General features: G+C 44.2%; 1 protein-coding gene across 8 annotated transcripts in view; it reads left to right on the top strand.

Moving 5' to 3' along the window:
- The window catches only part of KDM2B (lysine demethylase 2B), a 109,291-nt gene that overhangs the window by 58,497 nt on the left and 25,314 nt on the right, over positions 1-25,480 (top strand). For all 8 annotated transcript variants that reach the window (XM_064727336.1, XM_064727335.1, XM_064727334.1 and 5 more), the window contains 2 exons: positions 5,532-5,986; positions 12,643-12,729. In XM_064727336.1, the coding sequence (XP_064583406.1) occupies positions 5,532-5,986; positions 12,643-12,729 (542 nt within the window). The remainder of the gene's footprint in view (positions 1-5,531; positions 5,987-12,642; positions 12,730-25,480) is intronic.

Here is a 25,480-nt window from a genome sequence, read left to right as displayed (position 1 = left end):
CAAAGGAGTAAAGGTACATTATTTATCTTTACAAAGCTGCATTGCTTTGTTCTGTGTGAGTAATACAGTTTCAAATACTTGCTGTGCTTTTCTTTTGACTGATCTGTGTGTCTTGAATCTCTATGAACTGTAATCTTTGAGTTAAAACTGGTTTGTTCTGTGGAGCCTGTATCTTGATTTTGTTCACTTGCTGAGGGATGGGATATCCTAAAGACATCAGTGTTCCAAGCCCTACCTCTTTGTTTTTAAGCTTTTCTTCAGAGCTGAAAAAGTCCTTAAATTGTCTCTTCCTTAGGGACTTCTCTATCTGCAAGCAATTTCTTGATTTCCCATGAGGGAGTATCCCTTGACAAAGAATTTCCCATTATTCTCCTTAAAGAGTAATGAAGCAAAGTACTTAACTTCTCCTCAAACCCCTCAGTAGATTTAATTGTCTGCTGTCCTTCTTGGTTTAAGAAAAAAATTTCAAATTCTTGTATTCATTTTCAGAAGTTTCTCTTGAATAATCTAAGTGTTTCTCCTGCTTCTAAAAAACAATTTCCTTGACTGGAAATTTGTTCTAAATTTGTTCTAAATGTCTGTTTTCTGCCTTTCCTTTTGGGTGCTAGAGCTGTCTATTTTTCACCCTCCAGTTGTGCTGCTTTCTTTCCTTACAAAGCTTCTGGTACAATGATTGTAGTGGATCTTTGAAGTTAAGAAAGTGATTATCAGTAGAGGAGGACATTGACTAGAGATAGTGCAGGACACTGCCACAGTCTCTGGGATTCACAAGGGAGTAGTTCTCAAAATTTGTGGGGATTCTGTTCTCCTGTGTAAAGAAAAAAAAAATTACTGTTTTGATAATGAACTTTGTTGGGGAACACAGAAAACTGAGTTAATCAGCAGTTGGATTTTAAGGATATCTTTAGACGTTTCATACTGTGTTTTTATAACATGTTTTTATAACATTTCATAACGTATACTGTGTTTTTATAACATAGTATTTATTTGATTTGACATGAAGGTTGTTAAATTCAGAGTGAATTTAACAGAATGAAAGTGAATTTGTGTGATTGTGTTGTGATACCTCTGTCCTGGTACTTGTATGTAGCAATTTGTATTTGTATTGTTCTTTGTATTTGTGGTTTCTAAATGTCTCCACTCACAAAACTTCAGACAGGAAAAAGCCCCACCTCTGTGGAGGCACGGCTGAAACCTGGAGTCTTGCACTCCCTAAATAAAACCGTGAGTGCAGCTGGAGATGAGGTGGAGGATGATGGCCGTGCCTTCCTCCCCCATTGCTCAGGCCAGGATGGATCTCCAGGCTGTGTCTGCAGGCAGTGTGTGAGGCTGTTCTGCCTCAGATCCCTCCCAGGAGGGCAAACACTCCGGGGGATGACGGCATGACAGCGATCACAGCCTGCTGGAAAAGCACACAATCTCTTTTTCTCTTTTCTTTTGCTTGTCTCTCTCAACTGGGACATTTGTCCTGCCAGCTGAAATCAGAAAGGAGCCTATTTGGGTTTCCTACTAGATTTGAATGTGTTCTGTTTTTCAGGGTGGATATGTCTTCATTATTTTTACTCTTATCATGAATGAGTCTGTACTGGATGTTTTCAACCACAGTTGACCTTCAGTGAGATATGGATGTTGAGAGTGAGCTGACAAAGAGTAATTGGGAGAAGATCCTGGGCTATCAGAGACGTGCTTTCTCTGTAGCCTGCAGCTTTGAAGATTCCCATTGCTAAAATTTTAACAGGATGGCTCTAACTGTATGTTAAGCCTGATGGATATAGAAAAGATGCCCTCTGGCACAGTGAAGGAGCCATGTCTCCTTTTTTCCCCTTCTTCCTCAGGGGATAGAATAGATTTGCTTGTGATAGACAGGTACCTGAGTATATTGAGTGGCTCCCGTATGGGGGCTCCATGCAGTGGAGCAATGGGATACATTTCCAGTGTGCTCAGGGTTTTTCTGCTAATGAAAATGTCATTGCTGTCTTTAGCAGACTGTTAGCAACTGCTGCTCCCAAGTCACAGTGGCAGGGTTTGGAGCTGGGAATGGCAAGGTAGACACTGGACTGTTCTAAATAGTTCAGAAAGGTTTCATGATTATGCCTGACCCCCATCCCTTTCTTTTAAGTTCTGTAATACAGCAAGTTGATTTTCAGCAAGGAAGGAAACTGTATAATTATTCTTGTACAAGTGGATAACTGTGAGGAAAGTGAAGTGTCTGCCCAGAGCCACAGGGAAGTGAACTGCTGTAGAAAAGGTTTCTGATGCTCTGTCCTGTGGTCAAGTCTGTGCTGCTCCACCTCTTCCCTGAGCTAGATCACAGACTGGTCTGGATGAGCTGGTTGTATTTGCTTTGAGAGGAGGGGAGTGAAGGTATTTTTGCACTAAGCTGTGTGGGAGCCCAGACTGGATAACCCCTCTGAAACTGGGGTTCAGACCTGGGGCCCACTGGGGCACTGACTCAGGAGAAGAAACAGCTGAGCTGAGCAGGTGCTGTTCCCCACAGGGAGACTTAATAAACCAGAAACCTCCAAGTCAGTGGAGCCCTGGTAATACAGTGCTTAAAATGCACTTCTCAACAGAGTAAATGCAGATTATGCTTATGTAGGGCCTCAGCTCACAGCACAGTAACTCTGTCAGACAATGTTTTCATTGAAATGAATAAATAAAAATCATGGCATGCTGCATTACAACAAAACACTTGAAAACACAAAATTGAATCTCCCTCACCTTGAAGTTATCCTTCCATTATTGATTCCCTTGGTGCTTTTTTTTTTCAGATTAGCAGCAGCAGCAGACAGTTGTTGTGTTTGGAGAGCAGCCTGCTCTTAATCCGGCGGAGCAGCAGCGCTGTAATCCCCTGGTGCTCCAGAACAGCCTGGGACACTCCGGGCCAGCAGCAAGCCCTGTGCCCGGGGGAGAGTCAGGCCAGGCATGCAGAGAGCAGGGCGCTGCTGGGCTGGTTTGTTTGGCTTACATGGGAGTTGGTTTTGCTGTCCCTGCCCAGGTGTGGCTGCCTGGTGCCGGTGGCAGGGACAGGTGGCAGCTGGCAGAGCAGAACTGCCACCCCCTCTGTGTGCTGCCTCCTTCTGGGAGCAGCCCCAGTGTGCTCTGGTGCTCCACTCCTCTCCTGCCTTTTGTTTCCACAGATTAGAGCAAGAGACAAAAAGTGGAGATGTCTCTTGGAAGCTTTTCCCCCTCGCACCAGAGCTTTACTTGGAGTAAATTATTCACACCTCGATAACGTGATCTCCCTCGTTTCTGTAGGCCTTATTTACACTTGTGCTTTGCCCCAGTTACAGCCATTAGTTCCTGTTCAGCACAGCCACAGCACAGGAGGACAGAAACATAATTGTCTTTGTGCAGATTTACACCACTTTCTGTTGATGACACCGTCCTGCAGCGTAGGGATGTGGATCTGCTTCCACCCTCTCCTGTTTGATGCCAGAGCTCTGGCATTTTCTCCATTGAGGCTGGGCTTTGTGCTTGAGTCAGTTGTAAAACAGCTCACCAGGGCTGTGTGGCTCAGGGGAGGGGGCTCCAGCCCTGGATCCAGCAGCCTGGATTCTGACTCCTGGTTTTTCCCTAGATTTGATGTGTGACAATGAGCAAATCGTGCTTTCTCCAAGCATCTGTTTCCTCAGTTGTAAAATGGGAGAATGACATAAGCTGATTATGTAGCCTTTGAGGTGGGTACGTGTGCTTGCTACTGTGGACAAAGGAAAAACAGTGTGAAATAAAAGTTGGATAACTGAGTGGGTTTTAAATGTTCTAGTTAAGATATTTTCTAATCCTGTTTATTTTTCTAAGAAAAGCATGGGGGTGTATTAGCACAGAGCAGAGAGGAGGAGCTGCTTTGGAGTGCTGATGCCACCACCTCAGCACACAAAATAATCTGTGAGGCTTTTTTGGAGGCTTGCAGGGAGGAAGTTACCCTGCCCTGTGGATGGAGCTGGATTTAGCTGCACCCTGCCTTGCTGATAGCTGCTGTTTTCTGTGGCTGCCATCTTTTCACAGGCATTTCAGCTTAAACTTGCTTTCAGGAGTCATTTTATGGCCATTTTGGTTTTGAGGAAAAATGTAAGCCTGTCTGAAGGAGTGGAGTGGATGGAGATGCTGGGTTTTTGCAGACCCTGTAGCAGCAGCACTCTTGCCCTGGGGAGTGTGAGGTGACCAAAGGGTGTCTGTGGGACAGTAACACCCAGAGCTGAGCAGGGCCCCTGCCTGTGGCACCTCTGGCCAGTGGGCTTGTGACAAGGTGGTGCAGATGAGCACAGACAAGGGGTGTCTCTGTGACCAGGAGGAATTCTCCACCTTGGAACTGGGCTCCAGCATTTGAACCTCTCTGTTCAACAGCCGGATGCTGAGCTTTCTCATTAATGTCCATTTAATCCTTCCTTAAGCATGGTTCACATTGTCCTAATCCAAAGCTACTGCAAAGCATGGAAGCTGTGAAAGGAACTTTTCATTAATTGTTCTCTCACTTTTTCTGTGTGACTTCTGTTTCCTTTGCAGTGTGTTTTTGTTTGCAGCTTGATCTCATACCCATTTCAGCCAGTAATAAATTGATTTAACTGGGTGTTGCCAGTGTTAACTGTATTTTCCACAGAAATTCCTGCTGTTGCTAGCCTGCATTCAATGTTGTTCACTTAGTCAGGGAAATTGTGTCTAATAAATAAGAAAAGATTTGTGCTTGAGGGAACCATGGCCACTGGTTTCCTACACTGCTTTCACTGCTTGATTGCACGGAGTTGGGTAACAATTGGGGCTCTTAGGAGGAAATTAAGATTAATAGATCTTTAGACTCAGAAACTTGCCTTTAAATTTTCCTGAGAAGTACCTAAAATATGTTGGGAACAGCATTAAAAAAACCAGTAGCATGTAGCTGTGACAGTCGCTGTGTTTCTCAGTGTGTTTTGTCTTGTTGTCGTAAAATAAGCCCAGTTGAAATCCTGTGTCTCAGAAGAGCAATGAGTGTTCATGCACTAACAACTGGGGGTTCCTGTTTTATCAACAGCTTGTTGCTTGCAGAGAGGAAAAGTAGTGAGGAGTTGATTTTGTGCTGTGCAGGGTTCCTGGAAGAATGATGATGTACAGCATTTTAACGTGCCTTCTGCCATCATCTCCCCCTCCTCCTTCTGTGCTAGCTCTCCTCTTAAAGCTGTAAAGCTGCCGAATCTGGTCTTTTTCGGATTTGTGGGAAAATTAATTGTGTGTGACTTAAGAGCTCTGCCTCCTCCTAATTGAAGGCATAGAGGACTGAAGCTTTGAAGAAAGCATAATTTTTCCCTAAATGTTTCCCAGTCATTTGAACTGAGTAGATGTTAATGAAAACCAGCATTAAAACAGACAAACAAGCGCCCCCCTCAAAGAAAAAAAAATTAAAAATCAGCTGAATAAAGCCCATTCCTGTCACATACTCACTAAACCATTCTCCAGTGCCCTTTGAAATAGGCAGCACCTGGCCCCAGTGGTACAGAAGTGCTTCAGCTGTGAGGTTACACTGGCTAAAAATTCAGCATTCTTTTTGTAACTTTCAGATGCAAAAAGAAAACGCAGCACAGACAGCTACTCATCAGATTCGTGGTTAGACATGGATGAAGAATCTTGTGATGCCCATCTCCAGGAGGAGAAGGATGACAGCTTGGATAAGAACTCCAAATCCTTGGTGGATGGCTCCTCCTCACCCAACAGCACACACTCAGAGGGGAAGGAGGCTGCAGGGAGGAAACAGAAAGCCACAGTAATGAGGTACCTGAAAAGAACTTTGTCTAATGAGTCAGACGACAGCATCAAATCAACGACCCCCACGGACTATCCCAAAACACCCACGGGGTCTCCAGCCACAGAAGTTTCAACCAAATGGACTCACCTCACAGAATTTGAACTGAAGGGTTTAAAAGCCCTGGTGGAAAAGCTTGAATCCCTCCCAGAGAACAAGAAGTGTGTTCCAGAAGGCATTGAGGACCCTCAGGCTCTCCTGGAGGACATGAAGGTGGGTGTGATAACTGGGTGATCCCCACAAACTCTGCTCACACAAACTCTTTTGCAGAAGGCAGAGTTCTGCTGCAGAGGGGTGGCAGAGGTGTGTGGTGACCAGCTCATGTCAGGCTGCTCTGGCTGACAGGGAAGTGATTCCTTGAACCAAAGCTGTCTCTGGCTCCTGTTTGCAGCCAGGTTTAAGTGACACAGTCCTTTCTGACTGTCACAGTAGTGGCCAGAAGTTTATATCCTCTCATAATTCAGCACTTGTTATGTTCCACATGTAAATATTATACCTCAAAAAGTCTGTTTATATTTACAGTTTTAATCAGCCCTTTTTGGTGTCGTGTCTCCCTGGTGTACACCTCATTAGCTGACACATACAAAATGTAAATACTTGATTGCAGCTCAGAAGATAGATTGTCTTAACACTTCCAGCTGCTTTTTTTTTTCTTTCACCTTTTTCATTTTCCTTTCCTCCATTGCCCTCTATAGGTTGATAATTATTCTCCACTGGTACAATGTATTGGTTTAGGAGTTGGTGTGAGGAGTGAGTACTCACTAGTGCCACAACTTCTCTGTGAATTTTCAGTCTGTGAACAGTCTGGGTCTTCAGTTACATATTTTCTATACACAAGAGCTCTGTAAGGCACAATCTGAGGGGAAAATACGTGTTTATGTGGTAAATGGGGAGGGAGGCTGTACTATTTTAGTGCAAGTGGTGTAACAGCTGCTTAGAAAGGCTTCAAAGCCATTGGAGAAGGCTGAACATGTGCAGTGTGCAGTGGAACCACATTCCCTGATCTTGGAGCTTGGAAGTGTGATACACTGCTCTCATTCTGGTAAACCACAAGAGCTCAGGAATTCTCTTCATGCAAAATCAGCCACTTTATACATGAAAGTGGACACACCTGCTCAAAGCTGCAGATGTGGATTCACCAGCTTGCTCTGGGATCAGTCATCTTTTAATCAGAAGTCAAAATGAAGACCAGAAGTTGAATTTGTGGTGAAGCAGAAAGAATGGTCATGTTCCTTCTCAAGCTTGATGCCCAGGGTAATTTTCACAATCCAGAAAGGGGTGCAGCATCCAATGGCTGGTGCAGATGTTGTGAGTGGGATCCTCTCCCTCTCTGGATGCCAGACTCCAGAGTGCTGTGAGACATCTCCCCAGAACACAGCAAGGTACCATATGTGAATCTGGCTTAAAGCACAGTGTGGGAGTATCTGTTTTCCTATTCCTCTCCAGAGCACTGGATTCACTGACTACAGAGATGGAGAACCACAAATGGACTGTTAAAAAAAGGCCAGTATCACCTTTTTGGTGGTACTGTGCTGTAACTGGTATTGAGTGAGCACCTGCCAGTTATGGTGTACAGCTTGATGTTCCATCTCCTGTGATAACTGGTTGTGGCTCCTAAACTTTGTGTCCTTGCCAGCACATGCTGTAACCATCAGGATGTAGCCCAACATCTGGATACTGATGGTTCCCTGCTGGTGGAAGAGCCCATGACCACATCTAAACATCAGACACGCTGCAGGATTGTTTCCCCTGGAATCACCTCTGGATGTTTGGCCAGTCTGTGTCTGATTAGCCAGAGTCAGACTTTTTAAAACCACGTAAACTCAAACATCTTCTTGAACAGTGTCTAAAGAACTGCTAAAGAACTTTCTCACCCATCTTTTTACAGTATTGACCCACATATAAGCCAGTCTTCAGAGAGTAGAAGTCAGTATGGCAGAGTAAATTAATTAAATTGCAGTCAGCTTCCTCCATAACTCCCTGTGATTGCACAATCCCCTTCCCAGGGGCTCTGAAGGAATGGGGGCAGTCAGGGGCAGTTGAGTACATTGCCTTCCAGATCAGGGGGGAGTCCAGGATGCCCAGCAAGGCCTTCTCTTTGCTCATCAGCAGATTGTCACAGGCAGCCAGTGACAAGGTGTGACCCATTCTGGGAGCCTGGGTGCAGCAGCCATCCCTCCTTCCTGGGAGGGATGCAGTGGAGCCAAAGCATCCCATCTCCTCAGAGCATGAGGTTTGTTTTATTCAGTTTATTCACTTCAAAAAAAAAAACAAACATCAAACCCAAGTGTGTGAGTTGTGTTTAGAGCTTTTACCTTCAAAGGGTGGGGCGTGCTGAGGGAGGAGCTGCCAAGTGACAGATTTGAGTTCTCTGAGCATGCTCCAGCACAATGGTCCTGGCAGGATCCAGGGTTCCTTGGTGTGAGGATGCAGCAGTTCCACCCTTGCTCTTCCATCAGGTTCTGATGTTCAGCCCCTCAGCTGGACAGGGTGAATCAGTGCTCCCTTGGGCTTCCCAGGGATCCCCACCCTCTGCTCCACACAGGATGGATGAGCTGTTGTTATCACAGGGAACTGGTGGAGATTCAGGTAAAAGCAATTTTGGGTACTGGCTTTACATGCCACAGGACAGTTATTGTATTTAACAATGATATATGCAAAAGATGATTTTAATTATACTGAAACAGTCGTGGCTGAACATTCCTGCAGAGCAGGAGTTCTGGTCTTTAGCACCAGATCCCAAGCCAGGTGTGAGGAAGAGCAGGAGCATAGAACTCATGACACCCTGTGGAAACTTAACTTTAAAGATTTGCCCTGTACCACATAAAGACATAATGGCAGAGGAAGAAATACAGTCCATTTTCCAGAATGGTATTTATCTCCTTGACCACTGAATCATGTCCTCTCTTACTTTGCTATAGTTTTCCAACCTGTACAGATAATAAGGTGGGGTTTGCTGATAGCATCAGCAGTGGAGTGAGCAGAGCCCCTTTAGCTCACCCTGATGAATACCCAGAGCAGCACTCAGCTGTGTGGCTGAATGGAGGCAGGAATCCTGCAGGAGCTGTGCTAATGACCCGTGCTGTGACTGTGCTTGGCTGTATTAACAAGGTTTATTTCATGGGCAACCCAACTTTCAGGCATGTGATGTATTAATAATGCTTCCTATTAGAAGTACCCTTTTAGTGCACCCATTTGAGAGTTATTTTTAACAAATGCATAGCAAGAACATGCTCTGACAAAGTCTGAAAGCTCTTGCTCTGCTGGGAAAGTCTTAAACAAGTTTCTTCCTGAAGCAAATAAATCAGTGTTTATTCTAGCACTTTTATTTCTTAATGAAATACACTCAGGAACTTTTTTTGTATGACATTCAAGTCTGTCTTTGTGCTTCAGGAAGATAATTAATGTTTTCAGAAAACAGGATATGGATAGTTAAACTGGAGAAAGGAAACCATTTTATTCAGTGATGTGAAGTTTCACAGAAGGAATCGGGGTAGCTCACAAAGAATCCATGCTTTCCCAGCTGAGCAGGAGCACAGTAAAGGATGGGTGACTGGATTACTGCTCTTAGTGGTAAACACAACCACAGCTATTTACAGCTATTTAATGTCAAGCAGGTGAGACTTTCTGAAGTAAAGTAATTTATTTTCCTTACCAGAAGGGAGACTGAAAACTAAACTAAGCCTGTGTAAATTCCTTACACATCATCTGAGCTCCAAACTAAGTGTGCCTGTCTGGTGGGGACACAGCAATCCAGAAGTGCCAAGTGCTGCCTCTGCAGATTGAGCACCCATTTATCACCGTGATGGATGGAGTGCAGCAGCACAGGGGAGCCTTATTTGCAGAGAGGAACAGGCAGAGCAGGGCAGTTCTTCCCTCAGCCCAAACTGGGAATTCAGTCCCTGGTGGTTGCAGCAGGGCTGGGGTGGGCTTGTGCATGAGGAAGAAGAGGTCACTGTGATCTATCACCATTGTCCTCCTTGGTGCAGTTTGCACTCCACGTCACAGGACAGGTAAAGCTGAGCAGGCCTTGGATTGTGGCACACATGGAACCACTGCCAGGGATTCTCACCTGTGTGCAGCCTCTGATTCTGCACAAAACATTTCTGTGTGGTACCAGAGGATGGCAATTCCTCTGCTGCTGTTGGGGAACAGGATTGTGAGATCTGCCTCTTACTAATGCCACAGACCTTGCCCACTTCAGAGCAGAAGCACTGCTGTTCTTCAGAAGGGCCTGTGGAAGTCCATTAGAGCAGAAGAAACTCGGTTTGAAGAACAGAGGTTGTCAAATATCTGCAACTCCTTGGCAGCAGGAGAAGATTCTTGTGCAAGACAGATGATATCTACTGAAATATGTTCTTACTTTTTCTTGCCAAGAAATCTTACCCCCTTCCCATTCTGATGACAGAAAAAAACCTCCCTCTACTGAATGTATTTCAGGGGAGTCATTCCTTGCTGTGCTTTTGAAATTAATGGCTAAGCTGAATTCTTACACAGTTAATCAGCTTCTTCCCTTCATACCTGCTGTTGTCACCACAGCCCTCAAGTGTAATGAATTGAGCCACCTTGTGCTGGAAGAGCATCACGTTGTTCCTCTAACTGGAGCCCCATGGCTTTTCTTTATCTTCTTTTTTCTTGTTTTTAAGCAGGTGAACAAAACCCTGCCTCCCCCAGCCTGTTGTGAGCTGACACTTGACTGCAGTGAGCCCAAGTGTGGCTGTGCTGTGCTGGGCTCTGTGCAGACAGCCCTTGTTTTCAGCTGCCTCACATGAGAAGCTGCCATCGTTTTGCATTTCTCCTTGGATAATATTTTCACGTGATACATATGATAACAAGAAACCTTCATTACCTTGCCAAGTTCTTGGAATATACTGTGCTTTCCATTGAACTCCGAGTCTCTGACAGTCGTTAGTGGAAATGTTGAGATTTTCTGTCTTACAGGCTTTCAAACCTAAGAGTGGCAAAGTGAAAAGGGATTAATTTGTCCTTTGTTTATGGCTCTCAAGCTGCCTCCTTGTTCTGGAGAATTTTGGCTTTGCAATGAGAATACAAAAGAGCTCTCAGTTTTAGGATTGAACTTGCAGAGTGTGGTCACAGCTCAGTTAATGCAGAGATCTCTCTCCAAATGAAAAGGACATGAGAAAAGAGATTCTCACTTCACCTCAGCTTGGCCAGAGTTAATTTGCCAATGATTAAAAGTTGTCGGGTGTTGCCCTGGCAGAGCAGGTCCAATACAGACTCTACATCACAGCCAGCTTGGGACAAGCTGGGTTTCACCCCTCAGCTTTGCAAACCCCTGAGTGCAGCCACAGCACCAGGCTGATGAAACTGGGCTTGTTGTGGCATTGCTTATTTTGGTCCCTGGTGCTGCTTCCAGCCTGAGCAGCATCACCAACAGCCTTGCTGGGGAGGTGCTGTGTGCAGGAGCAGCTCTGTGCTGGTGTAGCACAGCTCCATGGAAGCACAGCCCGGGGAATTGGGCTGAGGGGCACAGGTTGGCTGAGCTCCGGGGAGAGAGTGAGCCCAGGGACACTGATCCAAACCCAGGCTCCTGGGGACTGGAGCCTGCCATCACACTCTGGGCCTTAGGTGGATGATTACAGATGAATTCCAAGTGTGCTCCCTATTAAAACAATTACTGTATTTTAAGCTCTTTTTGTATAGTGTGTGAAATTACTAATTACTAGAGTGCTGCACTGGGGACTGACAGAGCCTGCTGCCTGTTGTTGGCTAATTAAGCTTTTTTCATATACTTGGGAGCTGCACTGCTGAACTTCATTGTCTGGGGTCATCTCCTAAATATTCTGTTGAAGTCATTTCCAACCTGCAGTTCTCATTTGTTCTACTGGAGCTTTTTTATTTTTGGTCTTTAACCTGTTGGTGCTGATTTGGCCTTCAGTTTTCAGCAGCACAGCAGAATCCTCCTTCTGACTCCTGCTTTTTTTGTTTTCATTTCTTCCTTTTCAGCCACCTGAAGTCCAAAATGAAGAGTTTTGTAGCTAAATTAGTGAGCATGTAGGGAGTCACGGGAGGGGAGCGTGGACTGCTCCCAGCTGCACATGGAGTGTTTCACCAGCTCTGTGTTGGGTTACTGGTCATGGGAGTGATTCACAGTGGTGGAAGCTGTGTCAGCCTGTGCAACCCACTCACGAAATCTCTAGAACAGTGCATCAGAGAAAAGGGTTTGGTGGCAGTGGAAGGGAGGGGAGACCAATCTTTTTCCCTTAATGCTGTCCATTCAGATCCTTTCCTGGTGATCTCTCAGGAACCTGAATGCCTCAGCTGGTCACATAAAGGAGCTGGATTCAGCAGCTCTGTCCTGCCTGTCACGGGGGATGGAAGGGCAGTGGGAATGATGGTGCTCTTGGATTGCCATGTGCGAAAAGATGAAAGGCTCCAGAGCACATTTTTGTTCTTGGCTTACCTGAATGATCAGGCACCTGAGGGTTGCTCCAGACTGCACACCTGATGCCTGTGATGGCTGAAATAACAGGGGCAGAGCCTCACTGCTTCTCAGGCCTTCTGTAGCCTGACTGGGAGAGAAGGGTCAGAGGTGGGGTCACTTGGGATTGAATGACCTGGATTTGAGGGAGAGAGGTGACACTGCTAAAACACCGCTCTTGGACACACCAATAATAAAGAATTCTGTAACATTTGAGGTGATTGATGGCTGATTTTGCTGCCTGTTTTGCAAGAAGTTTCACATTTGGATGTTAATGAGAGGTGCTAGAGTTTCAGTGGGAATTGGAGGTTTGGAAGCAAAAGTAACTTGCAGAGATCTTGTCCTCTGCCACGAGTGCAGAGGCCTCTGCACTCTTGAGTTGGAGAAATGTTTCTCTGGTTAATAAAGGCCTTTTCATTTACAACAGAACATACTAAAGGAGCATGCTGATGATGACCAAAATCTTGCCATTTCGGGTGTCCCTGTGGTCAGCTGGCCCAAGAAGACCACAAAGGTAATGAGACACAATTACTTACTAACCATTGTTGTGCCTGGTCTGGTGTTTATCTATAATCTGACAAAGTGCTGTGTATTATCTGTTGGCAGCTGCTAGCATTTTTAACACAAAATGTTTATTTTAATGGTTTTATGATTAAGACTTGAAGCAAAACAAGAAATTGCCTTAGCAGAGAGAAATCAGAGTTTCCATTTAAAAAGAATTTGAGCCTTACTTACCAGTATAAAACTTTGATATGTCTTGATCGTTTACTAATTATGGTTAAATCTAAAAATTTTGATGCATTCTGTGTAAAATTAAATGATGTGTAAATGCTACAAATCAGTCACTTAGGGAACACTCCCATCTGAACGAGAAGATGGTTTTTCTCTTACACCATGAGACTTCCTGAGTGCTCTGTACTGTGCCACTGTAGCTTTGGAGCATTGTTTTCTGTCCTTATATCCTAATTTTTCCTCCTATACATGGGAGTCATTCTTTTCACTTTGCAGGAGAACCAGGAGGTTTGCTTCGTTAGGGCTGATAGAGAATTTGAAATAATTACCGAAAGAACAATGTCAAAAGGCTGGTTGTTATTTATAACAGTGGTATGTTTACCACACTGCAGTTATTCAGCACGCTGTAAAAGCAGCTTTGCTTATTTAGAAGATGTCTCATCGCTTCTATTTTTACTTTCATTTTTCACTGAATTAGTTTTATAATCCATTATTTCTTTAGAAATGCTGAAAGGGTCGGTCAGCTTAAATCAGGCTTCGATCTGAAAATCTGTCGTTATCCCTGTAGATACCTTTCAGATAATTATCAGGGAAGATAATTCACTCACTTCTCACTTCTTGTGCTGGTGAACTTGGTGTGGCACGTGCAGCCATGAGAATTTGCTGTTTGCAGGTGGGAGGCAGGAGACCATAAACATGGAGCTGCCAGAGGAGAGTGGGGCAGGATTCATCACGTTCCTTCTTGGTCTCTTTTTGGGTTTTAGCTCAGCACATTTCAGAGGAATTGGGTCTTGTTAAATACATATTTCCCTTTTAGCTTGTAATAAATCCACGGGAATATGCTCTGTGTTTAAAACATCAGTTTAGAAACAACAGTGGAAAACCTTGAGAAACAGGTGTGGGATTCTGCACTCCTCTGTTTGTGGCTGCTGCTCATGCCATGGTCAAGTATATTCCAGGCATTGGATAAAGCAAAATCTCTGTGACCAGAGAAAAGGTGGTGTGGGAAACAAGTAAGATAAAATTAAGGAACAAACTGACTCCCTTTTGAGCTTGTGAGAGAAGGGAGGATCTGAGTGCTTTGAGGCTTTTATAAGCTTTGGCATTTGTTAATGTTCTTGTTCACTTTATTTTGGAACCTTGATAAATGCTTCATTTCTTCTATTTTATTTCTGTGTATTGGCAATGTAAGTGCAACTGTAAAGGATTTGTAATTTTTGTGACTTAAATCTTACCCTTTTTTGCAAAATCCATCTTGCTGGCTGCAAGGGATTTTTTTTTCAGGTGTTTATTTTCCTTCTGCCTTTCTGAAAGCAAAAACATTCAGGAGGCATCATTCCCACTGGTATGACAATATCAAACATACCAGTTAATAACAAATATAAGGAAAACTTTCACAGATAGCCAGACTTTAGGTTGAAGTTTGGAAATAAACAAAAATTGATAGGAGAAAAAATGCTTTCACCATTCTCTTAATATTTGCCTTGCTTAATCTGTGATCAGTTTCTGTTATGTCTTATGTTTTAGTTCAAAGGTACACTTGCAGATAGGGCTGCACATTTCCCAAGAGAAATTTGTTGTGGTGCTTCTAATTGGCAAATGTCCTTGTCATCTTCCATGTTGCAGCTATTTCCCTTCCTGGGAACAGAGGCCAAGGGAGCAGGCTGGGAAGAGGCATCTCAGAGCTGAGCCTTTGAGTTCCAAATGAAAATCTGTGGGAAAGACAATATAGGGGAGATTTGTCTAAAAGCAGTTTTAGTAGTTAAGCTTGGTTATTTCTCCTTTGTTCCCTGTAAGCCCTGATAATGAAATAGAAGATTTTACAGAGAAGAAAAACCCTTAGGGAGGGGGAAACTCCCTTGGAAAATGGATTGTAGCTGGTGGAGCAAGTCTCCATAGCCAGAAGATCCCACAAATGCTGAGCACAAGGCATGGGGAGTAAAATCTACCAGTAATTTTGCTTTCTGCAGTCTTGTAGTTTTTATAGGAGAAGTGGCAGCAATTTCCCAGTGCTCTCTGAGATCCTTGTGTTCAGAGGGAGCAGGAGATCCAGTACAGCACAGTGCTGCTACTGTGGGGCTGCAAGGAGACATTTTAGTTGGTATCAGCTTCCAGGGACAGCAGGAATGTCTGATTCCAAGGCACGAAGGCAAAGAAGGGAACTGAAATCCAGAAAGATGAAGCAGTGCATGGAACACAGTACATCTCTCTTGCTTTCTCCCGAGAGAAGGCTCCAGAAGAGATTTAGAAAGACAAGAGCAGCAGATGGAGAAGGAAGAATAAAGCCAGCATTAAATGCCAAAACATTTCAAAGGAAATGGAAATTACTGTAAAGAAAGGAGGGGAAGAGACTAGAAATGGCAAGAGAGCAGGATTAGGAGAGAAGCAAGGACTGAAAAGGGATGGAGTGGGAAAAGCAAAGAGCAGAGGGAGAGAACCCTGATTAAAGTCAGGGAATAGGGACAGGGAGTGTCTGTGTAAGTAACCCGAGTTGGGGAAGGTTGAGCTTGGTTCCATTGACTTGTTTTGAAGGAATGTGCCTTTGGTAACCTGAACGATTTTTGAAGCAGTAAATAATGTTTCACTTTAAACCCAAGTCAGTTTCTTTCACGTGTTGTGTGACGTGAGCAGCGTGCACAGAGCTGCAGAATGGCTCTGGAAGCCTGTGACATGCTGGGGTTTAAGGCAGAATTGTGTCCATTCACCTCAGACCCCACTCCAGAGAGGAGGAGCTGTCATGGGCAGGACATTTCACCAAGTACAGGCAGACCCGGCCGTGTGTCCTGGCCCTGCTCTGTCCACCTTTCCCAGAGCCCTTGGGGCTGCCAGCCACAGTGCAGCTCCCTGACAGACAGAGTGCTTCTCTGGCACAAGAAACAATGATCAGCAATGGGTTAGTGAGTAGTTGGAATAACTGGGTGACATTTGATGATCTTGTGGTTAATGCACAAAATGGGAGGCCGGGGTCTGCTCCTGTTCCCAGCTCTGCTGCAGCACCTGGTGTCGTGTGAGGTGAATGGCACATTCCTGCTCCCTGAGCTCTTCCTGGTGGAGATGGGGCTTCCCAGCTGGGAGCTGGGAGGTGAAATAATGGTTATAAAGATCTCTTGCATCTTCAGTGAAAAGTTCTGTAGTAAAATGTAGGAACCATTATTGTTTTGTGGTAATAAGAGAGATGGAGTGTGATTCATAGACACCTCTTCAGATTATATTTACTCATCTTTATGGAGCTATTTTGAGTTGCTTGTACTTCTTATAATTTATTGATAATTATTTAGCACAATAATTACTCTCCTTTAAGCACCTTTTCCCTCCCCTTTGGAAACTCTATTTCAGTAGAAGCAAGAACCTTTTTTCATTTAGCTGTACAGTAAGAGACAACAGTCCAGTGCCAGTGGTCTTAGGATATGTACAGCAATCCTAATTGAGGCCTGCTGAAGGAATCAGGAATGTGGGGCTGGTGGATCTGTGCAAGCTGCTTGTCCTGCTGGCTGACAGGCCATGTCCCTGCAGGCAGGACATTGCCAGTGCTGCTGGTGCGGATGCGGCCGAGGATGTGCAGCCCCCATCCTGTTCCTGTGCTGGGGCTGTGCAGCCCCGGCCTCTCCTCCCTTGGTGCAGGGCTCAGTGTTGGCTGGGGGGTTGCAGTCATGGATCATTAAAGTTACAAAAACCTCCAGGATCATCAAGTGCACCCTTTGTGCAAATGCTGCTGTGCTGGGAAAGGCTCCATAGGGCACACTGCCTTCAGTGCTGGGTTCTTCAGCAGCTAAAGAGGAGCAGGGAATCATCCCTACCAACTTCCACCCCATCCCTGGGACAGGAACTTTTGGGTGGTGTGAACAGAGCCTAAACCTGATTTTCCACTGTGGCTACTCACAGCTGGTCACTGGAGCAGGAAGCTGGTTCCTGCCAAGCCCAGGCTCCAGACCCATTCCCGTGAGTTACTCAGCCCTGCAGTGCCAGAGTTCCCATTTATCTGCACAGGAATTAGGGATAGTATTTTATTTAGGGAACTCAGAATATGGCTTAAGCAGAAACCACGTTTTTCAAACTATTTCCTATTTCTGGGAGAAAACAGTCAACTCCAGCAGCATGTAATTACACTCTGTGGCAGTGCCTTCTGTTTTTATGTGATAAAGATCTTTAGTTGTCTGTGAAGAGCAGCTATAAAGAACTAAAATATGTTTGGACTCTCCTGTTCTGTGAAGAGTTAGAAATGCAGACTGGGAGCTGGATTCTCATCTCTCTTACCTGGCACAAAACTGAAGCCACTGCATTTGCAATGAGAGTGAGTGTCCAAATATATTTAGGACTGGCTGTGAGCAGGAGATGGAGCTGTAATTTTCAGGAGCTGGTTAACAGTGCTGCAATATGTGACTGTTTCTCTGATGCCTGTTCATACTCTTTCTCCATGTAATTTTTACCTGTTGATTTTAAAAGAAGATAGCTGAGAAGTCTAATAAGGAAATGGTAATATTCCTATTTAATGGAATACTATTAATTAGTAAAGGCCACAAACTGAAACTTTGATTGGATTGTTTTTTTTAAACACCAGTTTCCCTGCAATTGGCAGTGCAAATAATGTTCATAGCTCTGTATCAGGGCATGAGAACCAGGAAGAAAAAGTAATTATTGAAAAAAAAAGGAAGGCATCTCTCAGGCTGTTTTTTATTGGATTGGGGTGGTCACAGGAGGGCATCACATTAAAAGGGCCTTTCTAGGATGGCAGCATCTTATTTCTGTCATTAGTGAGTTCTGTCCTACAGCAGTTCAGTTTGTGCCCCAGTATTTTTACTAGAAATCTTTTTGGAGAATTCTACACATCCATGCATCTGAAAAAGAAGGGTTAACTCATATGAGCTGATCTGTGAGAGGCAGAGCAAAAGGCTGATTCCTGGGCTGAGGAAAGCCACGTTCCAGCAGCCCAGGTCCTTGTGGCACTGTCCTGTTCCTGCTGCTGCTGTCACCCCTGCTAAAGGAGCCATAGGAACAGAGCAGGAATACAGAGATTCCCTTTGCTTATCTGCCACGTTAAGATGGAAGATGATATCTTCATCTAGTAGAATTTTTTTCTCTCTGTGAATTTACCTAATAATTTGTGGAACCTGTTGATGTTTTTGATCTCCTCAGCATCCTGTGCCAGTGTCCCCTGCAGTTTAATAAAGCTCTGTGTAGATAAGTACTTCCTTATGTTGTTTCAGATCTGTCCTTTAATATCATAAATACACTTCATGCCCTCTGTATCATGCATTCTGAGAAATTTGAATGAGGTCTGTGTTCATCTCTCTGCTGTCAAGGATTTTTTTATGCCCCATTACTGTGTTTCAGTATTTTTTCCTCTATTCCCAAGCTGAAAATCACAAGTCAGCTCAGTCTTTTCTGGTATAAAAACCATACATTTGAGCATTTTGTTTTTTACTCTATTCGAGTTCCATTCACGGTAGTTTTGAGGTGAGGGTGAATGTGGGACTCCACAACCACATCTATTCAGGATGTGATGTTGGAGAGCAGAGACTGGCAGGACAAGGCCCAGCAGAGTTGAAGGGGAGATGATTGTTGTGTGGACTTCAGGGAACAGAATAATCAGGGCAGGAAAAGAGTTATTGAAGCTGATGGACAATGTTGGCATGGGAAGAAGTGAATATAAACATACCAGAAATAGATTTAGGCTGGAAGTTAGATTTCAGATCATTGTTTGCAGTCTGAACCAAAGAGCACACAAGAAGAACAGTGCACAGCTGTGATGAAAAGGGTGGTAGATTTTTAGAATGAACCTGTATTTTAAATAATAAAATTCAGCAGGATTAGCCACCATCTCCAGATCTGGACCCCACAGATGTCCCTATGTACTTGCATATGTCTGCCACCAATTCCAGCGAGGAAACTTTTCCCCTCTTTTTGGTGTTTCACCTTAAAAATGCTGGGAAGATAAGAAAATCTACCAGTTTTTAATAACAGAGCTCCTTTATTTATGGATTCAATTTTGTGTGACATTATGCATTGTTCAAAGCTAAGAAATAGTAAGGAAATGGACTAAGAATATGTGGACACAATAAATTCAATTATATGCAAAAATTAGGGGGTAGAGCATAAAATGGAGTGTTTTGATTAACTTGAAACCAGTGTGATTTTCCAGAAGTGTTGAGCATTGTTTTATATCAGGAATTCTTTCAGCTCAGGGGGAGAGGTGTGAGGTGGACAAAGAACATTCCTGAAAACCTTTGAATAAGTGCTTCCAGTTTTTACTTGCTTGCTTACTAAGAATTCCTGCCATAGCTATCGTTGGGCCAGCTCCACCCAGAGGAGCAGGAGCAGTGAGGGACTCGTTACAGCAATTAGTGTTTTAACCAGAGTGGTGTCTGAAACAGATCTGAGCACGTAGAAATGGCACAACATCAAACCAGCATCAGCTTCAGGAGCCTGCCCGGGGCTACCACCAGGAAAGCAACATTCCATGCAGCAGCAGTGGGAAAACTCTGCCAGATTCCCTAGGACAGGCCAGTTCCATGGAGATCTGCTCAGGGAACTTCCTGCGGGAATACAAATGTATTAGAAAGCACATACTGATAATTAAAAACAAGCAATTAAGAATTAAAGTAAAAATCGAGTCTATCTGGTGTTAGAAAAAGCTTGGAAAGGATAAAAAAGATAAAGGTAGATAAGACAGCAAAACAATCCAGTGTAAATTGTTGTGTGATGTGTTTACTGGTTGAGATTCTGGGTAAGCTGTTGTATGGTGTATTTTTCTGGTTGAGATTCAAATAAGTTTTCCATCAGTCATTCCAAGTGGTGCAGGAGCAAAGAGGAGATTTAAACTGTCACATTTCATTCTTGCCAGGCACCAGCTTAAAGGTGTTTGAAATGATCCCACACAGCAGAGCCTGAACTCTGTTTGGTGTCAACAACAATTTTAAATGCCAGTAGTCTACAAGGAGATTTGCATATACAAATATGTGTGTATTGTGAATCCTTTTTGTTGATAAAAAGTCCTGATTATAAAGTTCATAATCTACTGCAAATCAGGCATTTCTTCATAGTTATCAGATACTAATAATTACTTTTCTCCCAGAAAATAGCACAAGTACAAAAGAAAATGAGGATTTAAATCAATTTAAATTTGTTTTTCTCTTTACTGATTTAAATTGTGATTGGAATCAGTGATTTAAATAATTTTGAATAATTCGTGTTCTTTTACACTGTAGAATAGTAGATGCCATGTGGTAGGAGAAAGATGAAATACATTCAAGAAAAACACCCCAGTTCTGGCTCCTGACAAATCTATTAAGACACAAAACCCCATAGTTGATGTTTGGGGAATATTTTTTTGAGGGAATTCCACAATAGCTGTATGAAACTAAGGCCTTCCCCTGCTAAGTACACGTGGAGGCAGGAAGCAAACCTGATGCACCAGAACCAAAGGTTTCTCGAGGTGCAGTGCAAAGGAGGGAAAGCTGCTGGAGCTGCTGCAGTTCCTGTCCAGGCTCTGCTTTCCCAGGGCAGCCCTGCCCAGCAAGGCAGCAGCTCCCTGCCCCACCTGTTTATTTTTCTGAGTGCTGTTTCAGTCTCTCACACACATCAGTCCTCCAGACAAACTCATTTGTGCAGTAACTCAGTGCAGAGCTGAGCAGTTCCAGGGTCCAACAGAATCTGCCATGGGGGGTGGGACAGGATGGTCCTGAAGGTCCCTTCCAGCCCACTCCACTCGGTGACTCTACACAAGAGCCTCACTGCCTATTGCCTCAGTATTTTTCTAACACCTTTGCCTGGTGACTTGACAGATTATTTCTCACCTCAAGAGGCTGTACTTGAAATATTGTGTCCCTTCAGGGAGTAATTATAAATAGCAAGGACTTGAATGAGCACCTTCTTAATCTTCCATCTTTGACTTAATATTTTCACTTCTTATCAACTCTCAGCCACTTGCTTTGAAATCTGACCAATGCCTTTATGTGATTAATACATCAAACAGGTAAATTAGAGCCATTTTGACTCTGACTAGAAATCTAAATGGATTGGGGAAAAAAATGAACAGACATCTCTGTTTTCCAACTGTTGTGCTCCAGGTATGATACAAGAAGATTTATGTATTCCTCCCCATTGTCATTCTTCTGCCACAGACACGAATATTCAGTAATATGAATTTTTCCCAACTATGCCTTGACTACCATTTTTCAAGACAGAAGCTTTCTCTTTATTTCATGACAGTCTAAGTGCTGATGAAAACTACTGTAGTCTTAAGACCTTTTCCTTAGATAGTCTTTGTGAAGTGAGTTGACAGATCTCAGATTTTATCCCCAGGAGCCTGGTCCACGTTTATGGCTGAGCTGGCCAACAGAAGCTAAGGTTTGAACCTGGTTCAAGACTTCCAACATCCTTTTGCTCTCCACCACCTCGACATCAAAGCAATCCAAGCTTTGAGTACGTATCTGAAAGTGAATAGTTTTGTTTCTGGACCAAGCACATTGGCAGAGCAGTGGGAAAGGCGTTTGTCATTGCAAGTACAGGCCGTGCAATTCTGAACATTAATCCTGCGTGCACTTTTCAGAACAAAATGGAATTGTATGTTCTGTCCCCAAGAAGATGGCTTCCTCTTAGTTCCACAGCACATTGAAATGAAAGTCTGCTGAGAATATAAATGAGGGCTTGTTTCAACTTCTGGACTTTCTGCAGGCACCAGTGGACCAGATAGAAGAGGGACAGCAATGCTCTCCTTTTTGAAAATAACAAATACAACAAAATATTTGGGTACAGTCCAGTAAAAGCTGTGAGTCTTAGCCTGGTGTGGTTTAGTTGTTAGTCCTGGATGTTACCCCACAGACCCAAGTCAAGTTTGTAGGTGAGAACAATGAGCGATGAGCCCTCACAAGCAAACTGCACTTGAGCTTTTCCTTTGCTCAGCATGTGTTTGGGTTTGGTCTCTGGATTTTCAGGCTGCTGCCCACACGTTGGACACAGCTGACTCTCCCAGCGTGCTGTGCTGTGTGTCAGAGCACACTGAGCCTCTTGCAGGAAAGCAGGTTTCCTATTCCGGTTAATCCACTCTTTCACATCTATTTGCATGTTCCTCCACAGCATGGCACTCACTGCTTATCTTCTTAGGAACCTCCTTCTCTAGTTTTTGCATTTGCTGACAGAACATGGCTCTTGGAGACATAAACTGTGCTGTGGAAATGCTTTGTGCCATTAGGCCCTGTGGAAGAAGGAAGCATGGCAGGATTTCCCCCATTTCCTAGGGGATCGTCCCAGTCATGTCATGGCTCTTCCTGCAGAGAAGAGTCTGTCTTGTGTGATAGATGAAGTCCACGTTTCACCATTCTGCAGTCTTACTTATTACTTTCTTAAGAGGACAGGGTGTTGGGGTTTGGGGAGGGTTGTTTGGGTTTTAAGGCTGATGTGTGAGGAGTTCCTGTCAGCGAGGTTTGCTGGGCTCTTGTTTGGGTGCTGCTCCTCTGCTGCAGGGCCCAGGCTGTGCCCTCCCTCCAGCAGGGTCTGTACAGCCCTTCTGCCTTGGGTTCTCCTGGAACAGTGCTGGACACTGCTTAGGAACTGGGAGCAGTAGCATTGCATGGAGGGAGCAGTCAGTATTATTTCATCTTGCTTTACTTTATTTGATTTAAAGTTGATCAATCAGACTCTATTGAAAAGATTGTGACAGATACTCAGTGCATCTGATGACAACTCTTATGTCATAGTTCAGATGAAGTAGATGGGAAGTAGTGAGATTGTGGGTATTTAGGCTGTCAGACTGTCACTGCTAGTGTTGAGAATACAGCTGAAATATTGGTTAAAACTCTTGAGAAAAGTGTCATGAAATTTGCCCAGGCCCAACAGTTAAGATCGTATTTCATGTGAATAGACACTTACACCAAAACAATGAACCTTAGAAAGCTACTAGGTAACTCTCTTATTCTGATACAGGTCAATAATTGTGATTCATAAACATCTCAGTGGGTTTCCTTTCCAAAAATGTATGTGCTGGCCTGCAAAAAGCAGCAGCAGCTCAAATCACTTCTTTTTTCAAGGACTTGCGTATCAACCAACTTGAGATCTAATTGTTTCTGTGTAAATATTTTTTCTAATACCAGCTAAATATAATACTCTGTAAAGATGCATAAAAAGTTTCAAGGGAAGCTTAAATCAAAAGTGTGTTTGTGCCACATAAAAAACTTTATTTCACTTCATTATTGAGCATCATAAACTCTAGTGTGTAATAGGAAAACACAGATCCTGTTCAGGGCTGGCAGCAGCAGCTGCAATCTGTTGGTACAGGAGATGCTCAGGAGTGAGTGAGTACAGCACAGGGGTTGTAGTCGTCCTCCCCCAGCTTGGTTTTACTACTTAAGGATATTTGCATGAGAATAAAATCTGGTTCTTTGGCACTCATCTGCTCCTGCTGTTTATTCTTCGCTTGAGGTTATTGTCTCAGTTTGTGACAACATAATTGGTTTCTGTGGAGAAGATTATGATATTGATGAGACTTATATATGACTTCAGGTGAGGTGCAATCAAAGCAACAGTTCAAAATAGAAGGTGCTGTCTGTTTTCATGCAGTTTTCACTATGGCTCATTCAGCAGCGTAATTAAGGATGTTATTTATTACTGAACTGTATCACACTAAGCTGAAGTAGGGACACAGTTCTGCCACTGCAGGCAGGACTGGGGTCACTGCTGCTTATTTTGTGTTCTAAACTGTTGTAAACTCCACCAGGCTGGGCAACCAGACACTGTTCACACAAGGGTTGCTCACTATTTGTTGTAATTTAGTGTTCTCTAGTGCAGACGAGCTGAAAGAATTGAGCTGGAAAATGCTCTCTTAATCATTCCTTCTGTGTATTAAATATTCCTTTGAATGGTTAGCTGCTCTTGTACAGGATAACTTTTTTTGAGAGCAATTATAATCAGAAACAATTATTTTATTGTGTTGTTTCCCCCTTGCTGATTCCCAATTTGCTATTTTATATCATACCCTATTCCCATTTTTTTAAACACTATCTCGGCAAAGTTTACCTAGGGTTTGGAAATCATTCCAAGATCTGGGCATGTGTGAGCTGTCTGTCCTAACCCTGGCTCTGTAATTAGAGCTCTCTTGTCACTTGTGGTGCTGCTGCAAGGGCAGCGTGGCCGTGCTGTGGGATACACTGGGAAGGAGCTGCTGCAGCCAGGAGAGGCCAATGCCAGCATCAGGAGTGCTGGAATGTGCTGCACATGGAGAGGAGGAGGATGATCTCTGACACGATTTAATTTGCTGTGAGTGACATTTCGCCGTGGTGTGACTGGTGGATTGTCCTTGGGGGATGTCACAAGTTATTTTTTTCTCCCGCCTGGATTACGGAGCCAAAAGGCCGGAGGGACAGACGGCTGTGAGCCAGGTTAGAGGGAGCCTTGCAGGGAGCTGGGCTAGTGGAGACTTGGTCTGCCAGGGGCAGGTGTGGGACCAGCATTTTCCTTCCGGATGTCACCTGCTGCAGGCCAGGTGTATTGTGGCACTGCAAACACGGCTGGAGCCACGTTCTTGCTCGTGCCTGAAAACATTGTAGGCCTGTCATGAGATGCATCCCCCCCTTCCTCTCTCCTCCAGAAAACATTGGATTCTGATATTACCTTGTGATTCTGAAAGCCAAGGCCTTAGGCACATGCCTTTCGTGCCTCAGCTTTCATCTGCTCCTGCTCCCGGTTGTGTAGGAGCACAATGGGGGAAGAGAGAAACCTGAGGAGACAGAGGCTGAGCACATCCTGGGAGCCCTTCATGCGTTGGGAGTAAATGCTTTGCTCCCAGCATGGTGGATGAGCAGGATGGGGAGAACACCATTGCCTACCCATCATTTGAGTTGGAGTTGGCAAGGACGGAAGTACAACACTCAATGGATATTTAATGTACGGAAAATAAGGAAGGGGCATAATTACACGATTCACATTGCTTTATCAGCAATTGCCTGTAAATATGTGTTTAAAGTTTGACTGTGTTTTGTTACTTGAACTTGAGGGACCAGGCTCAGTGTGGATCCTGGTGTCACAAGGGCTGTGTTCCTGCTTGCTCCCGTGCCAGCTCTTGCCTGTTGCTGCCTCTTCTGAACTACCCAAAGTGGTTGTGCCGTGTGGTAATTCAGACCAGGGAACTGAGCTGAAACTAGTTTGGCAAAAATCCTGATGCAAGGACCATTAGATGTGCTTCTTTATGGCTTCTTGGTTGCTCAGCACATGCAAATATTTAATCTCATGTTTAATTCTGTGTTGTGGGCGTAGGAGCCGGAGGCAAAATCCTAACAACTTGAGTGGAATCGGGATTTCCCCTGAAAGCAGGCCCATAAATCCAATGGGAAATTTAAATCTCCAGCACTCAAATACAGGCCTGTGACCCTCAAATTGTGGAGGGCCAAGGCAGTGTCCCTGTGGAGGTGCTGGCCCCGGGACCTTTGGATCCAGAACAGGTCCCCAGGTGACCGATGTGTACCATGTCACACTGGGGTTTCATTGTGGAACCCCAGCAGCGGGGCAGGATGATCAGAGCGCGGCTAGAAATGGTTCCTCGG

The sequence above is a fragment of the Zonotrichia leucophrys genome, chromosome 15, assembly GCF_028769735.1.
Source record: "Zonotrichia leucophrys gambelii isolate GWCS_2022_RI chromosome 15, RI_Zleu_2.0, whole genome shotgun sequence".
Lineage (NCBI taxonomy): Eukaryota > Metazoa > Chordata > Aves > Passeriformes > Passerellidae > Zonotrichia > Zonotrichia leucophrys.
This window is presented reverse-complemented; position numbering and strand designations above follow the sequence as displayed.